This window comes from Trichoderma citrinoviride (assembly GCF_003025115.1).
Source record: "Trichoderma citrinoviride strain TUCIM 6016 unplaced genomic scaffold BBK36scaffold_2, whole genome shotgun sequence".
Taxonomy (NCBI): domain Eukaryota; kingdom Fungi; phylum Ascomycota; class Sordariomycetes; order Hypocreales; family Hypocreaceae; genus Trichoderma; species Trichoderma citrinoviride.
The window spans coordinates 2,688,891-2,706,844 of NW_020194710.1; the positions used below are offsets into that span (position 1 = coordinate 2,688,891).

General features: G+C 54.8%; 4 protein-coding genes across 4 annotated transcripts; 2 read left to right on the forward strand and 2 right to left on the reverse strand.

The window, feature by feature from the left end:
- Positions 1–1,043: 1,043 nt before the first annotated feature.
- On the reverse strand, positions 1,044–3,667 carry BBK36DRAFT_1111628 (WD40 repeat-like protein; the record flags this gene model as incomplete). The annotated part of the gene is made up of 2 exons (XM_024889721.1): positions 1,044–1,736; positions 1,802–3,667. 2 exons carry the CDS (start codon positions 3,665–3,667, stop codon positions 1,044–1,046), a joined length of 2,559 nt encoding a protein of 852 aa, XP_024753371.1.
- Positions 3,668–4,152: 485 nt separating this feature from the next.
- Positions 4,153–5,533, forward strand: BBK36DRAFT_1134425 (WD40 repeat-like protein; the record flags this gene model as incomplete). Its single annotated transcript, XM_024892301.1, has 3 exons — positions 4,153–4,232; positions 4,298–4,466; positions 4,555–5,533. Exons 1-3 carry the CDS (start codon positions 4,195–4,197, stop codon positions 5,530–5,532), a joined length of 1,185 nt encoding a protein of 394 aa, XP_024753372.1. The 5' UTR covers positions 4,153–4,194.
- A 6,060-nt stretch (positions 5,534–11,593) lies between these two features.
- On the forward strand, positions 11,594–14,476 carry BBK36DRAFT_1110715 (hypothetical protein; the record flags this gene model as incomplete). Its single annotated transcript, XM_024889616.1, has 2 exons — positions 11,594–13,554; positions 13,618–14,476. 2 exons carry the CDS (start codon positions 11,594–11,596, stop codon positions 14,474–14,476), a joined length of 2,820 nt encoding a protein of 939 aa, XP_024753373.1.
- Positions 14,477–16,237: 1,761 nt separating this feature from the next.
- Positions 16,238–17,401, reverse strand: BBK36DRAFT_1134426 (small GTP-binding protein; the record flags this gene model as incomplete). The annotated part of the gene is made up of 5 exons (XM_024892302.1): positions 17,376–17,401; positions 16,971–17,094; positions 16,870–16,917; positions 16,574–16,801; positions 16,238–16,438 (listed from the first exon to the last, which is right to left on the reverse strand). The coding sequence occupies exons 1-5, from the start codon at positions 17,384–17,386 to the stop codon at positions 16,241–16,243; spliced, it is 609 nt and encodes a 202-aa protein (XP_024753374.1). The 5' UTR covers positions 17,387–17,401.
- Between the last annotated feature and the right edge of the window lie 553 nt (positions 17,402–17,954).

Sequence of the window (17,954 nt, forward strand, 5' to 3'; positions counted from 1 at the left end):
GCTTTGCTTGCCCACTGCATTCAAGGTGCCCGGGTAGCTGTCCTGACCCGATTACCGCTCTATGAGTGATGAAGTACGTAACCCCCTTGGAGTCAGCCATTGCCAGATCCACGATACCCATTATGCCAATATATTCCCCGCGTGATCGAGAAAGACAGAGAAAGAAAGAACCCCGTCGAGGCTGTTATACAGATCTCGTCTCCCAAAACACACCCCTTGTCTCTTTCTTTCTTCCCATCTCACTCATACCTCTTTACATACAGTATAACGTGCAAAACCCCGCGGCGGCAGCTCTTTATCTCTACCGAACAAACTGGTAAACATCCTTCTGAATGACCTTTGAGTCTTGATTCAGTTTATCTATGTCTTTTCAAATGGTCATGTGATTTTATTCATGTATTCCCCGTTCTTTTGTCAACTACGTTTTGACGCTTGAAAAGGGGGGAACTGGCCGGTCCTCATAGCTCTCTGAAATGGTGTAAGCCATATATAAGCCAACAAACGCACATGTTTTGCTGGAATTGAGTGCTAAGAACCAGTCTTCTGGTCAAGGAAGAGCCCCAAGTCGTCCTTTCAAAGAGCTTTTCTCATCTCCTCCAACACCCCATCTGATCGGTACCCGCCCATTTATGAGTTTTTATGCGGGTATCATGTATACTCCTCAGTTCGGTTGATGAGCAACAAGGGAAGACCGTCATTCATGCTGAGCAGGTATGCCGATCCGTGATAATAACTAGGTAGACAGCCCTCATTTCTCTGTTCTATATGCCACGGAGAAGAGTACTACGGAGACGACTTAGAGAACATGTTGACGTAACAGACAAGTCAGTACTATTGCTCTGATATCTAACGGTTCTTCATACAAAAGATGATTATTCCACATATACGAGCAAGACATGTCCCAGTCCTTCGCTCCAGGTATTTGAATTATTGATCAAAACAACCTTTCCCCGTCCCTCGTTGGACCCTGCCACGATCCGTGTGGAATCCCATCAACCTCCCATGCCCCAAAACCAAAGAAAAGCAGAAACCGTCACCCATGCTCAGAAATCATCATCCCCACTGACCCTACTCTCACCAATCTCCCGGATCTTCTCCCCCAGAATCGTCCGCCCGTACCGCTCCGCGACCTTGTACGCCGCCTCCATCATCCGGCCGGTGCGGTCCCGCATCAGCTCCACCATCTCCAGCGCGCGCATGCCCCTCTCCTCGCCCTCGCGGCACTCCACCGCCAGCAGCTGCAGCAGCGTCTTGTCAATCTCCAGCTCGATCCGCGAAAGCAGTGACCGCTGGGCATGGCTTCCGGACGTGGCGTCGACGAGGTCGCGGAGCTGGGCCGCTTGCACGCCCTTGAGCATGAACTGTTGCTCCAGCTTCTTCGTCTCGGCACCCTCCTCTTCTTCCTCTTCATCATCGTCGTCGTTCATGATCGCATCCTCTCCGTCGCCCCTGTTCTTCTTTGCCTTGGGCTCCGGAAGTGAGTGTAGTGGAATAGAAAAGTCAAACTCGGAGAGCAGGGGCCGGGGAAAGTAAGGATATTGGTCGCCACCCTTGAGGATGATGCAGTGAAACTTGTTCTCTGCCACGGCAATGGGGAAATACGTCTCGCTCTTCCGGCCAGACGCGAGACGGGGCAGAAGCTTGGTGTCTAGCAGGGGCACCCAAGAGGCCCGCGACGGCTGACGCCAGTGTAGTAGTGTGAGCAATGTGCCTGTTGAATCGTATATGCAAGGATCCTGACGATCGAACTGTTAGAAGCGCCATTCTCACCATGATACTAACGTATGGGTTGAATACTTACGCCATTGTCAGAAAAGAAGGCGCTCTTTAATGTCGCGCCTTCGGGAAGTGCCACCGTATCCTCATTCTGGCAGATCTCGTCTCTCTTGACATTCTCAATCGTGTATAAAAGTCGCGTGTTGCCGTCAGCGGTGACAGGGCCGTTACCAATCGTGAGAACATAGTCTCTCCAGCTCGCACAAGTAACCATGGGCGCGCTCTTGGGGCGGTAGACCCGGTATGGAATCCCAAACAGCGTAAAGATGCGCACATAGTTGGCGCTCGTCACCACCGTCACAAAGGACTCACTTAGTGACATGGCGGTGACAACCTCCCCGTTGGGAAGCTGTGTTCGCCAGTCGGTCCGCTGCGTCCAGGTCTCATGAGGACGGTAGAAGATGGTCGCCGGCTGGTCATCCCTTGGGGGGCACGAGAATAGGGTGCCGCGCTCATTGAGACATGCCTTGTCGTACAGAAAGGTATCCGTGAAGTGAAAGTCACGCTGGAACTCGTGATCGTAGAATTCAACCGTGACGGTATGGTGTCCGTCTTGATCCACCGTCCAGACGAATCCGATGAGGTTCAGGCAGAGATACTTGCGGTTTCCCCTCCACGGCGTCGATCCAGGCTGAAAGGCTTCATGATACTGCGGTTCCATGAGATGCCTTCGTTTGTTGGCGTATTCACCACCACCAATAACATCGTCGGCCACGTAGCCCCTCTTTTGGCCGATTGTATACCCAGCGCCGTCGTCGTCCACGACGAAGCCATCGTCGTCGCCGTCTGCGTAGTTCTCATCTTGCAGATAAGAGTCAAGACTGCCCAGAGAGTCCCGACGAGGGCGTGTAGGAATGTCACGCTTCGCCCCATTCGCCACAGCGGCTCTTCTGTTGGCGGATATCTCCAACAAGGGATCGTGGATAAAGGGGGCTGGCTGCACCGGCAGCTTCAGCATCGGAGAGAACTGGTCGGGAAGAAAGTCGGGGTAGATGTAGACCTCTCCCTCCGTCGTCGTAAAGGAGAGTATGTTCTTGGATGGGTGCCACGCCAGATCAAGGACGTTGGCATATTCGTAGCGCTGGATGACGTTCTGCGTGCTGCTCTCCCAGATCAGCACCTTTCCGCCCTTGCAGGCCGACGCCAGCATGACTCCGTTGGGCGACCAGGCGAGAGCGGTGATGTCGGCCGAGTGTCCGTTGGTGAAGGCCCGCTGCTTCTCCCAGTCGTTCTTAGAAATAACCTGGATATCTCGCGTCGGAGTCGGAACGGCAAACGCCCTGCCGTCCGGATGCCAGACGGCCTTGACCGAGGCCTCTGAGTCTGCGTCCCCCGCGCCAATCACGCCGTCGACCTTGTGTATCAGCTCGGGCTGCTCCGCCGTCAGCGAATAGATGTATATGATGCCGTCCACGCACGACAAGGCGGCAATCCGGCCGTTGGGGTCCAGGCTGACGGATCGAGCAGCCCGACCATGCTCGTTGAGGTGCCGCAGCTGCTTGATGTCCTGCGTGTTGACGACCTTGACGGTCAGCTCGTCGCTGGCCACGGCGCACCACTGCGCATCGCCGGAAAGCGCCACGTCTCGCACGGGGAGCGACGTGCGGACGAGGAAGCGGTCGAAGTTGGCCGTGGCCAGCGAGTACAGGCTGACGGTGCCGTCCTCGGAGCCGACGACGAAGAAGTCCTGGGCCGCGGCCACGGCGACGTTTTGCTCCTGGCAGTCGTCAATGTTTGTCGGCTCGCCGTCGGAGCCCGTCTTGTAGAGCCGGATCGTGTTGTTAGAGCCCACCGTGACCAGCCGGCTGCCGTCCGTGGTGTAGGCGCATCGGGTCGTGCCCTGGGTGTGTGCCGGCCGCGGGCGGGGACGAGGGGCGCCGGTCGAGTCCATTGCTGAGGATTTGCAGGATGCGAGCGAGATCAGAGAAGCATCTGGTGGCTGGACGGAGAGTCCGGCGGCAGCGTTGGAGAGAGCCTCAAGCTGGAGTTCGCCTGTGACGGAGGGGAGACGCGTCTCGAGCGCGTTTGTCAATTAAAGTCCCGTGTCGCGCTGCCCCGCGGTCGAATTCTAGCAGCAGCCCTCCCAATGGCCTGGGCTGTCAGTGGCAGCCCCGCCATTTGCTGGCTGTTCAATCTAGGACTTTGTACCCATATTCGACGCTTTTGATGGGGGCCTGCATCTATCTAGACATCTATGACAATTCTGCACACCTCTTGATGAGTTAGAAGAAGAAGAGCTAATCATCACGACACTACTAGTCTATTTGGTAATTATTCGGCAGCCTGGACGAATCCCTGGCCTTCAAGACCACATATAAACCTGCGTCGCTTCACCCCTTTTCTCTCACCTCAACCTCATCACCAAGATAATCCATTCTCCTATCCAACTTACAAATCAACATCTCACAACCATCCGCCATGGAAACCTCAGACAGAGACGCCTTCTTCCAGACCGAGTGAGCACAGGCATCAACTCATCTGCACATATCTTTGCTTGCCTATACTAACAAGATGCTCACAGCGCCTCCAACGCTGAGAGAGAGCGCAAGGCGCTCAAGTCCAGCAACAAGAATGGCGACCCAATCATCATGAAGTCCAAGATCCTCGCCGCCGTCCCAGACCCCTCTTCTCCCTCCACCGCCATCTTCATCGCGGAATCGGCAGGCTTCGTTCGCCGCATAGACCTCACAGTAAGTCATCTTCAACCAGCTGTGTGACCTGCAGCTCATGCAATCCACGATGCGAAGACAAAAAGAATACTCATCCGGTCTCATATAGTCGGGCTCTATAAAAACCACCTACCGAGGCCCCAAAGCCCCCGTGACGTGCGTCGCCGTCGGCGGCACCGCCAGCAAGACCGTCTTCGCCGGCTGCTGGGACAGGGACATCTGGTCCTGGGACGCCGACACCGCCCAGCCCGGCCGCAAGTTCAGCGGCCACGCAGACTTCGTCAAGGTCGTCGTCTGCGCCCGGATAGCCGGCAAGGAGGTCCTCATCAGCGGCGGCGCGGACAAGAAGATGCTCGTCTGGGACGTCGAGTCGGGCCGGCGCCTGCACGCCCTGCAGGACCCGACGACGACGATGCTCGCCGTGCAGCACATGGCCGTCGACCCCGTCCTCAGCACGCCCGACGCCCTCGTCGTCGCCAGCGCCAGCAGCGACCCGCACATCCGCAGGTGGAAGATCTCCCTCGACGGCTTCGAGCAGCTGCCCGAGGCCTTCCACGACCGGCCCGACGCGGAGAAGCTCACCATCGCCGAGCACGACACGAGCGTCTACAAGCTCGTGTTCGACCTCGACGGCGAGGACGGCGATCTCTGGACCGCCAGCGCCGACGGCACCGCAAAGTGCCTGTCCCGCTCGCGCAACTTTGCCGCCGACGACGTCTTTGTGCACGGCGACTACGTCCGCGCCGTGGTTCCCACCGAGAGCTGGGTCATCACCGCTGGCCGGGACGAGAATGTCAAGGTCTGGGATCGGTCTTCGGGGAAGCTGTATTGCACGCTGGAGGGACACTATGAGGAGGTGACGGATCTCGTCTTGCTGCGCAACTCGCGAGGCCTACCCGACAAGGTCTGCAGCGTGAGCATCGACGGCACCATTCGTACGTGGCCCCTGAATAAGGGCGAGCTGGATGAGGTGGTCAAGAAGATGGAAGAGTCCAAGAAGCCAGTGGAACAGGAAGCCCAGCCGGAAGGAGGAAGCCTGTTGACAGCAGAGGAAGAGGCGGAACTAGCCGAACTGATGGATGATTGATCGGTTGCTACTCGGTTCCCGCTCAGCCAGCCAACATTTCAAGCACCAGGAATTACTAGTCGGAATCTTAACACGCCTGTTCTGTTGAAAGTGGTCGATTCAGGGGCTCACTGTTGTTGGGGGGCGCCCGCGGTTGACCCAGGCGTGTGTTGGCGCCGAGATGCTGCTTTGACGGCTACCTGCTTCAGTTCATCCTTCGATATACTACCTCGGTCCTGCAAACGGAGGTTCGTGATTGTTGGACCCATTCCACTGCATTTGACATGAAACGATCCCACGGTAAACCATACTCACCGACTCTTTCTGTCCCCGAAACCCGGCCATCTGGCAAGCAAACGGGGAGTTGCCTACTTGCATATACTCGTACACACACATTGCCCCAATACCTGACATCTTGCCGCAGTCATCTCACACCACGCCCACTTTGTGAGAAGTAGGAATCGTTAGTTGCTCCAGCAATAACTTGGATGGAAATGCCATTCTTTACGAACCACTATACGCTTAGTATATTTGACAATCTTGTGTACATGGAGCTGTCAGGGGAGGAGATGCACAACCTCTTGAAACTTGAACGCAACGGGCTGGCATGTGCACAGAAGCTCCTGTGCCGCAAACCCAACTGCTTGATTTCGCTTGCATCATCTCCTGGATCACACGTACCGGCTGGGAAGAGGAGCTATGCGACGGCAACATTCAATCGGATTCATTCAACATGTTACGGTTGGCCTAACTAGAGAGTTAAACCTGATAACCCAACAATGAAGTGATGGGAGCAGCTGCCTGATGTTGCAAAGGGCCGGGACTCGGCGGTGTCCGCAACTGTCAAGAGATATCCCGGAAGGTTAGAGCTATCCTGCTGCTTCCGATCCCTTAGGCGGCTGGCGTTGATGAGTTGCGATCGTTGGTGAGCTGCGATCGACAAGTCTCTGTCCCACAGTCAGTATGTCAGTACCAACGACCTAAGTGATAAGGCTAGCTAGAGTCAGTTCTCTCAGGTATTAGCCACGCATAGCCGACCTCTTGCTTAGCTGGCCGCTCTCCCAGATAATATTGTTCGCCGTCGGTCCGGTACTAGTTTGTCTTGGAGATGCTTGCATTGTGGAGCTCCAGGGGTTTCTGGCAGCGCATCTCCAAGATATCTGCCGTTGGCCGGTTAGCCGCAGATCAACCCAGGCAAAAAGGCTTCATCTGTGGAACATTGTCGGCTCAGGATTCAAGAAGGGCAACAAAGAGAGATTGCTGTCAGCCGCAGCCTGCCGTTGAGGTCAAGTCCAGCTCCATCGAGGACAACGGAGATGCCGCGGTTCTGAACACCTGCATGTAGGGTAAGCCTGCATATGTCTCTTTTCTCTCGGCTTGTCTTCCCGATATTGCACCCATTTGAGTCTCGACGAGGTCATTTAAGCGAAAGTTGTCATTTCAGCCCAAGGTCAGGTGCTTGTTTGGTACGGAGAGGGTTGACCGGGTCTTCTTGAGGCAAATCTCCCGGAAACGACCTTGGACTGGTGCCTGAAGCACAGACCCTCTTCGTTCGTCACAAATCAGCAGGATCGTGTTCCTAATCGCGGCGGACCGTCCCCGAACGCATGGGCCTGAGCTGCTTTTGTGAGACAGATTCTGGGGCTTCATGTATGAGTTGCACAAGCACGCACCTGTTGGGTTTGGTACCTGACGAGTGAGTTGATATTGCCTCATGAAACTCGTGGCTTGCAGCTGGCGAGGCTACCGTGAGGACAACGTCACGCAGCCAAGTTTCTTTGCAAGTAGCTGAGTCCCTTTCGCTTCTAAAAGCTGCATGTGCTCTCACTTCTCTTACACGGAAGGTTTCTTATTCGGAGCAGGCCTCTGCGGAAAGGAATTGTATTAGATACGAGTCCGAGATGATGTTTCACGCCTGTGTTGCCTGTTCCAGCACAAGATTTGGCCAATGGGACTTGGTGGCAGGATGTCCCTTTCCACAGAGACACACAGGAAGCCACTTCTAGCGTTATCATACCTTGAATGCGTAGTAGTAAACCGAACGGGACCCAACAACCTGATTGCTCGAGCGTCATCCGATGCCTCGCCCGGGTATTTCGTTGGCTGAGCTTTCATGGTTAGCACGCAGCGGCGTAACTGTGCGTTAAATCTTGGAGCACTGAGTACAGGCGTTGTGTGAGTCCACAACCACGAACTGGTGGCTCTTGTCTGTTGACGACAGATTTCATAGACCCCCTGGGTCATGTCGTCCAGCATTTACGAGGTGCGAGCAAGTCGAAACAAGCCACGCTTTGTGGTTGGACGGTGGCGTTGGACTCTTCAAGCAACGCAGCCGTGATAGTCCTCAGGGAACCGCTCGGCGGAGTTTTATTGGAGGTGTGACCTACTTTCGATCAGACGGAGGCAGGCATGTCTGAGCATGAGTATTGGCGTTTGATGTCGTTCTACAACGACAGTTTCAGCAGACGTTCGCCCCTGGATGTACTACCTTACCACATTTCGCGGTTCAGTCCTCTGCAAGTCTCTGAAAGCCGAGAATACTGACATGCGCAAGCGCAATCCCTCCCCGCGTCAGGGTAGGTCCAACAAACACTGCTTCAGTTGGTACCTAGAAGAGAGCCGCAGTCTGATGTTGGGAGTCACCGCAGCCGAGAATCTGAGATCCAGCGCAACCATGTTGTGAGCAGTGCACGTCCGATGGCGGAAGCATAATTCAAGTTGCGGAGACTTTGGTGGGAATGCCGGCAGCTCGTACATACTTGATGGCATTGGCCATCATTTGGCAAGTGCTGATGATCTGTTTGCTTGATCTAGAGTACTACCCAGTGAGCAAACGGCCACGCTGCTTCGCTGCTTTTCGCGTACCTGGATGGCGCCTTGTGGTCCTCGGGACACAGCCAAACAGCCAGTTGATTCGCAGAGGTTGTGATGATGCCACCACCACGATCTACACCACCGGGAATTTAGCGGCCAGGACTCGAGCTTGTGATTGGTACCGTGCCTTTTTGGTCCCGGGTGGTCGTTTGAAACCATCATGTTTTCCCGAGTATTTACACCTCCCGGAAGCGCTGATATGGGTAATACAGATAGATGCTGGCGGCTGCATCCTTGCAGCGTAGCCAATCGAGATGCGTGGAGCTGTGACGGCGATGAGGCGGTGCGTCATGATTGCCCGGCTGAGGTCAGCTGTGCCCCCGATCTCCCCAGCCCAGCGCCTGGATGAGAGCGATGCGCAACAGGATATCAAACATGTGCCACGATACGTCCGTCGTTTACACCGAGCACCTAGTCTCTGGACGTTTGTAGCTTCTCGCACGGGTCCTCTCCCATATGAACTCGCATGGACTGGATCATGCTGACTCACTTCAATATGCCACAACGGAGCACCGCAGCGTCATTGCAGGCTGTCGTTGCCGATCGGGTCTAAGACATGATCGTGCCTGGTACCTGTGCTTGTTGAGAGGACGCCAGATTTATCCGCCGAAGGTTTCTGTAGGCGTGGAGTATCAGTTGTACTACTAGCCTGTATGACGGAGTACCGCCTCTCGCTGTCCAATGGCCGCCAGCAAGAACGTCTCTTGAGTGCCTCTTGGCTGTGTGGGGTCCCCGGCGTCCGGTTGGCAAGAGTGTGGGCGAGTGGGCTGAAGGCTGCGTTGTGCCTCGAATCCTCACTGGAGCCGATGGGGTGAGAGGGTCGGAGATGACTCCGTTGCATGATACACTGGGAGTTGTTAGCGTCAAGACCAACAGGCACTTCGCACCCCGAAGCGATGCATGTGCAGATCGCGTTCGTGCTGCGGCCGTGATAGACCGTCAAACTGTGTTCTCGTAGGGCCTTTTTGTCGTCGTTGGCGCCCAAAAGACCTGGTCCGTTGGTCACCAGGGGCTTGATGAACAGCCCAATTCCATTTCGCATCGCCGTTTCCCCATGTCAGAATGCATGCCCCTGTCAAGCCACTTTTCGCTTCCTGTCCGTCCCAAGCCCGAAAGAACAACCCCCTGGTTCCCACCAAGATCCAGAAGAGTACGAACAACATGTACTGTCAGATCAGAGCCCCAAAATAGCGATGTCGAAGCCTCCTTTTCTCGTGATGCAACCACCTCACCGAAGGAACTGGCGAAGACTGGCGAATGGGATACCCCAGTATGGTAGCGTCAGCCGAGGACTGCGATGAAGGATGCAGGCCAGTAGCCTAGCGGCATCAAACGGACGGAACCCGTTCTCTTCTCAGGTTGGCCGAGCCGTGTCTTTGTCTCTTGCTGTTCTGTCTCGAGAAATACGGACAGAGTAGCTCCCGGCCGAAGTTCTGTAGGGACGGAGTGGTCGACGCTCGGTGGATCGGATACTACCTGAACACCGCCTGCGCAACAGCGTCTCCATAATAGGAATCGAAGAAGAAAAAGAAAGAAAAGAGAACACACGGACAGACAAGCTGATGAGCTGTCCCCTTGCTCGGCCAGCAAACCGTGCGCCCACGGAGCTGCTTCTGACAAGCTTCTGCCAGGCAAGGCAAGGTGGTCCAGGCGCGGCCAGACTCGGGCATATCCTTCATGGTAACGCTGATGCTGAGGTGATAAGTGACGGCAATGGAAGCTTGAGCTGAGGCAGCGGCCTGGAATCAGTTGTCGTCGCAGTAGGAGCAGTAAGGTGGTCGTCTTAGTACGCGTAGTAGCACACTCAATGCATACAGGCGACAGCACAGCTTCCAGTTGGTTGGTTAATGCCAACCAAATGGCCCGGCGATGAAGCTCCAATTTGGGGCCAAGCTGATCCCTGCAGCTTCAGTGGGGCGCAGAGCCGAGTCGGTGGTCAAGTCCCGGCTTGTGCTCGAGAGACTTGCCGTGTACGGAGTACCTTAGTCGTGGTGCACGCGCTTGCCGGACAAGTCTTCTGTACGACCTGCACGATGGGCACAGCTCGCACACGCACGACATCTGCAGCGGCGCTGGCAACCGCCTGAACGCACCGCTCGTACTCTGTACCTGGCCTTGTGCGCCCGTAATGAGTACCTGTACTTCAAGGTTGTGCTCTGTGCTGTGTTGGGTTGTGTGTCTCTCTGTTCGTTCTAAGGCAGGTACGGGGTGTTACAGGCCACCGATATGAGGCAGGTGCAGAGCAGTGGGAGTGGCCCATGCGGTCTGAGGCAAGTGCAATGCAGGACAAGTGCTCCGTGCTCCGTAATCGTACCTGTACCTGTACATTTTCTGCACTTTTCGAGGTACTTCTACGAGGCTCACAGCCTACGCCGAGCTGCAGGTATCTGGCGCCTGTCCCAGCTCGCCCAGGTACCCGGCGGCAGCTGCTGCTGCCAGCCGCCAGAAGCTCTGGACGAAGCTCTCTCGCATCTGATTCGACGCCGGGACAAACTGCTGTGTGCTACTTCCAGATCCTCGTTCATTGTTGACCAACTCAACCTGACGTCGACAAACATCAACTCCCTCCTCCTCCTCTCAGCATTCCCATGTCCTCGCTCCCTCGGTTCTCGTCTACCATCCTTTCCTGAATTCCCACCTCCTCTCGTGTCTTGTTGCCTCTCCTCCTCTCCTCAATACCATATCACTCCTCTCTTTCACTGCCCCCGAGGCTTCTCCCATCGTACTCGGTAGTTCTGCCCGCTTCCTTGCTGCTGGTCATCCTGGCCCTGCAAGTCAACCCTTTCTTCGCTACCCCTGCTGACGTCTCCTACCGTCACTTGTCATTTTCTAGGATTCGCCGCTGTCGATAGAAAAGCGCAGCTATAGCTCCCGCCTAGCTCTCGGGCTCTCGCAGCTTCACCTGTCTCGGCGAATTGGAAGTCTCGACTGCGTTGCTGTGGTCATGCCTTCACCGAACATCTAAAGGACACACAGGGAAACGAAGACTGAAACAAAGTGGGAGCAGGTCGCTCACCCACCGCCATTCCACTTCGTCCCTGTTCTCCATCACTGCCTCCGCCGCGGCCCTGGGCCCTGCGGTCAATCAACAGCCGACAAATTCCTGCCGACCTTCTTCGGCTCCGCTCACATTTCCTGAGCCACTCTCTTCCTTAATCAACCTGCCTCCTGCCTTGGTTCAGACGTCGATTGGGACACGCTCTTCACCATGGCAGACACCAGAATGGACGAGTATGGCAGTGTTGTTGCCTTCGAAGGCCCCCTCGACGTTGTGTCAACTCAGCTCCGACTGCTGCCAACCTCACCCCAGATTCTCATTCTTCCCGCGATTCAGCACTACATTCCCAGTAATGACTCGGACAAGGCGTTCGAGGTGCGGGCCTATGTTCGAAAGGTTCACGATGCCCTTTCCGCCCGTCATGAAGCTGCACGATGCTTCTTACATGGAGCAACGACGTCGAACAAGCGACTGGCATTTCTTAACGGTGGCACGCCCAGTGCCCACGCCCTCTGTATCAAAGCTATCATGAAGCACGAGACGAGTGGAGACAGGGTAGAGGCGGAAGCTGTTTACGCCCAGTTGGCCAAGGACGGCCTGGCCGGTCTCGAGGCTAAGAGCCAAATTCACAGCCACGCCATTTCTGGAGATGCCGCAACGTTCAACGAAGAGTTCAATGATCCCATAACGAGGGCCATGAGAGCCGCCGATGACCTGGACCGACAAACAGCCAACTTGCAACCACATGACTTGCTCGACCTTGCCGCGACTACTCGGCCGCGAAGTCTGAGCCTACCGCTGTACGGCTACTCGGATGGCTTTGGCGACGCAGCTCCGTTTTTCCTCTTTGGCGCGCAAGTTGAGGACGAAGAAGCTATGGATGACGACGGCCCTCTGACCCCCGAAGCGCCAACCTTTGCCGCCGTTGACTACAACCGACCGTCGAAAAGGCTGATGCTGGACTCTGCAGAGATCAGGCCGGCGTCGCCCTGTGGCGTTGTCCACAAATCTCCAGTCAGCTCGAGCCTTCGGGTGTCCCGTGACATTGAAATGCTCTCTCCCAGATCCGAATTACTCAATGCCGGCACACATGATCGCAGGGGAAGCGGAGATTCTATGACGCACGACCTGCGCGCATCGGTTGGGAGCTCTAAGGGAGCGCCGCACAGAGTCAGGTCACTGGATAGAATCTACCCGCTCAGTGCCAAGTTGAGAGACCTTTGCATCTCAGAAGCTTCCGCAGAGATGGAAGCAGAGCCTAATGCTGCCCGCCGTTCCCAGTCTTTCATGGTCTCGGGCGAAGAGGAGCCTACGCTTATCCGGAGGATAAGTTACATCGATCGACGACGAACGGTCCGATCCAAGGGTCGCCAACCGTCGATCAAAGTTGACCAGAATCTCCTGGACAGAAAGACGAGAAAAGGCCACAATACCATTGGGGCCTTCCCGGGGACTGAGGAACCCTTCCAGCCATTACTGCCTTGGGTGGAAGACCTAGTTGTATACTTCAAGGACGAAACGCCAAGCCCCTTGCTCTCTTCAATCATCAAATCGTTCAAGGCCGGCAACTATCCCATCCTGTCGTCTTCCTCATACTCTCCGATAATTCCTGGTGCAACGACCCTTCACCAGCCCACCGCACTTGACCAAAGATATCACGACAGAGCTCACGAGACCTCTGTACTAAACACAGCAGCAGATGATGATGATCTGAATCCCTTCACGCACATTCGAGAAGTGCATCCGCCGAAGAGAATCGTTCCGACGGTTAACGTCGTTCGGCCTCCGACGCCAGCACAAACACCACCTCCCTGCATCGCAAAGGAGGATAAGTTCTACGATCTCGAGATTATATCTGGGCAGACTGCCGTCGCCATCCAGAACTCGCTTCGATCGATTTTGAGCAAGTACTTTTCCCCAGAATCAGAGGGCTACCGCCAATTCCAATTTTCTCTGCTTCCCGAGTTCGGTGGGATGTGGAAGCCGGTCTTTCGAGAAACCGAGTCTCGACACTCGCAAAAGGAGCCCAACCGAAGAGTCGATCCCATTCTGGCGATTGGGTCTCAACAAGGTGTGGACAAAGTGTATTCGTCCGGAATCGTCAAGCGGCTGGAGTCAATTGGTACGAAATCGAGTGATCGCCAGGGCCGCAGCGGTCGGGTAGATTTCCGGTAGGTTTTTCACGCATGATATACGCACGACACAGCCCGTGAACTGAGAAGCTAACCGCTCAGCAGGTACCTACTTGCCAATGCCATGCAAGCATTCACGGCTCTTCCTCTGACGAACCAGACATCCGATAACCCGTTCACCAACTCGTACCTTCTGGCGACGCTGCTTATTCCCCATCTTGAATCGTACTTGGCACTCCACCCAGAGATCCGGTATCTCTTGCTGGAGTACCCGCCCGAACACTTGCCCACCATACTGGCCTTGCAGAAGTTGGCAGGCGTAGAGTTCATCAAGGTGGCCCAAATTGTTGACCCTAACAAGCCGGACCGCCTACCGTTCACACAGATCGGAGGCCCTGCCATTGGAGCCAAAGCCGATGCCAAAACACCCAGTCTCTCACCACAGGCATCGAGCACGGATATTACAGTCTCCAACGCAAATTTCTTGCTTGCGTCTACAGCTACTGACAAAGACATTGCAAAGTTCATCTCTACCGTCTGGAACATCCACGTTGAGGACGGCGTCTCCGGGTCTCCGCCTCGAAAGCAAACCTCGCCCGACAGAAACAGCAGGAAGTCGAGACCCGCCCCGTTGGATGCCCTGTTTACCAGGTTCTCAATGTCCACCGAGCTCGAACCATCGCCTACCTCAGCTGAAGCCTCTTCCAGTCCTGGATCGCTGACGCTGTCTTCTCGGCGCCCGTCGTTTACGGACAATCTTATGACACCTCAGTCAGACACAGTACAGAGTCGTGAATTCACGCGGCGACAGCTCCGTGGTGACGTGCTATCAATGGCTACCTTTGATAGTGCAGATACCGAGTTGGATCTGGAGGAGCGTAGGCTCATGCCCATGTTCATGAAACCCGCCGAACCGAAGAATAATACCCGGAAAGCTCTCAAGTTTCTAGGCTTGGAATAGTGGTGCGCACACTGAGTGTCGCGCTTCCATCATCGTCTCTTTCTCCTTCTTTTTCTCCTTCTATTTTCCCTCTTCAATATTTGTCTTCATGACGCAAAGTCGTGACTTGCCATGAGTCGTGTCTGGTCGGGTGCTAGGCTCACTCCTTCTGGCTACAACGAATTATGAATCCATCTAGACGCCACGGTCTTCTGCCAACGCATACCCTCATCATCATTCTAATTTCCCATCTTTTTGTTTGCAGTCGTGTTTCATTACCTCTTTTACTCGGATGTTAGCGTTTGTTCTGGACGACATTTTGGCGTGATCTGGGTTGTACCAGGGTGCAACATACAATTACGGATATATAGACAAGTGTACTGCAAAGTAGTGGTGGATATTTGGGCGACTTGCGACGAGACGCCTCTTGAGTTGTCGAGATTTCGCTGGGCCTATTAGATAGAAATTAATCATGTATGACTTATAGTAACGAAGGACCACTGCCGCCTCCCGTCATTTCCAGTGCCTGTGTACTTTGTTTTCACTTTTTGTTCATTTTGTCAAGAAATCCTATGCCGCTATGAAAATCCCCCCTTGTCCATGAAAATGCCATTTCCTTCCCCCCTTTGGTTCTCGCTTCGGCAAGCCACCCCTTGTCTTGGCCGGCGAGCGAGCGAGCTTACCTATTACTTACCAACCGTCGTTTTCGCGAATTTGCACGATTTCAGGAGAACGTGTGTTTTCTCTGAGAAATGGCGGGTAGTAATCATCGTGTAAATTGTTTCTGCTTCATCACACAAAAAAGCGCATAGCAACGATTCATCACCTTTGAGGGTCATTTGCATTTGCCAACGACGGTTTTTTCACCGACTTACACATCGTTTCACCGATTTACGCTTTTCTTCACCGAGGACCAGATCAAACCTGAAAGGGGAAAGTTTTGGAAGGTGACCCGAGGTAACAGGAAGAATGTTGTTCGGTGAAACAGAAGGGACGGGCATGGACGGCTGGCTATTCAAAGAGGTTTCGACCTGGAGCACTACTTTACTTTACGGGAGGCACACTGGTGGGCTCGAACAAGCACGTACGCGGTTTTCCCTTGGTAAGGTATTTATGCTGCCTCATCTCTCATGAGAGCAAGGCTACAGAGACACGGGGAAGAAAGAGGGCAGCAAAGGCCTTCCGCAGCGAAGCACCACCATATAAATGGACGAGCAAAGGTAATGGAAATAGCGAACAAATAATACCAATGTAAATAAAAGAAGAAAAAAAAGAGACCAAGATAATAAAAACAAGCTTGCTGCAGAGACCACAATTTCCATCAGCGTCCATTAACCTTCCAAACGGAAACCTCTCGTGGGAGGAGGGTCATTAATGGCGAAGGAAAGGCGTGAAAGTACAGCTAGCGCAACCGTAAGGTCCTCGTCTCTCTTGATATTTGCGCCTTGTTCCCAGAGTGTATCAGTATCACGTCCTTCCTCCCGTATCGTCCTCTTCTCCCTTTCCCGCCCGACCCTACTGTGTCTGTCCTAGAAAGCAAGCGAGATTGCCACTTGTGCGTGCGTGTGTCCGAAGGGGGCGAGATCCAACGAGACATGATGTACTCTAATGCGCAGAAATGGGGAAGGGCAAACTGAGAAAACCCTAGAATCATGGAGGAAAATGTCATAACAAACATGGTTCAGTCGTTTCCCCATGGGAAGTCATACTGCTCTAATCATCCTGTCACCAGTCTCGACCACGACAAAGCAAAAACACTCGAAACCATCAGGAGGGGGGCAACATTTAGCAGCAGCTGCTGCTGGAAGAGTTGCCGACACCCTGGCCCTGGCCAACGTGCACGCTGGGTTTCGTGTTGTTGGCAGTCGTAGTGCCCATGCGCTCCTTGATCTGGCGAGCCATGGTCAAGAAAGCCTGCTCGACGTTGCTGGCGTTCTTGGCGGAAGTCTCGAGGAAGGGGATGCCCAGGCTGTCAGCGAATTCCTGGAGAGGAAACGTTAGCTTCACATTTACGGAGAGCCTGAAGACCCCTGGAGATGGCAGCCTGGAGATGCCAGGCAGTGTTTGATGCAGATGACTGGTGAGTAGACACCAGGCTGCAGCTGAGCGCCAACTTACCTTGGCAACGGTGTACTCAACCACCTTCTTATCGGACATATCGCTCTTGTTGCCTACGAGCAGCTTGTTGACGCCCTCGGTGGCATACCGGTCAATCTCCTGGAGCCACTGCTTGACGTTGTTGAAGGAGTCCATATCAGTGACGTCGTAGACGACGCAGATGCCGTGGGCTCCGCGGTAGTAGGATGAGGTGATGGTTCGGAAACGCTCCTGGCCGGCGGTATCCCACTAGATGATCAAAGAGTCTTAGCCGGCTGCGCCGAAATCTGGCGTACGGGGATGTATGCATGACTTACGATCTGCAGCTTCACGGTCTTGCCGTCGAGCTCTATCGTTCGAATCTTCTGCCGAGGATATTAGCAAATGACGGTCCTGCAGAAGACGAGGTTCCACGAACAAAGTCAACACCGATGGTGGAGATGTAGGACTCGGTGTAGGTGTCATCGGCGAATCGCAGCAGCAGACAAGACTTTCCAACACCGGAGTCACCGATGAGGAGGAGCTTGAAGAGGTAGTCGTATCTAGAATTCGGGGAAGCGGCGTGTCAGCGAAAGGTTCACCTCCCATCCCATCTCTCGTCTGGGACGGGCGCGGTCATCAGAGGCATCGTATCAACCCCATCGCCGGACTGCTACCCGAGCAGAATCGCACCGCACTGCATCGCAGCGATGGAATCGACGCAGCCGACCGACTGGAATTGCCCGTTTTGCACTTGTACTCTGCGGACTGCGTTAGCACCAGATACGACGGACAGGATTCAGGAGAGTATCGCAATCAAGCGACGGGGGGGGCTGCGTACCACTCAGGGTTCATGATGGGCGGCTGGTGTTGCGTTGACTGTTGGAACAGGAGGGCAAAGCAGGCTCTGAGGCTCTGGAGAGATGCAGGATGGTCGAGTGGCGATCGAGGCGGATGGTTGGTCGAGGTTCAAAGGAGCGTCGGCTGGCCAAGGTCTCGAGTACGTCAGGGAAGGACAAGCTCGTTGGCTGGACTTTGGGCTGGGAGGATGGGATGGGCGGTGGGAGCGCGGGTCACGTGGTGCGGCCAGTGAGCCTGAGCCTCCAGCCTCCAGCCTCCAGCCTGCAAGCCTCTGGGTTTCAGTTTGTACTATATGTACCTTGACGCTATTATTAGGTACGAGGCAGTACTTCAGGTCTTTGGATTGGTGAGCAAGCTGCGCTAAAGCACCGAGCACAGGGGGGAGCGTTGGTGGTAGCAGTACTGCAAAGTGCCTTGGACAGAGCGAAACGTTTCTATGCCATTTGCTCCTTGGATGCTGCAGCCAAAAGGCAGTGAATCACAGTCGTCGAACAACTGATGGCAGAAAGAACCTGGATGGACATTGGCCTGCTCTGCTGGTACAGAAGGCTGTGCACACTGG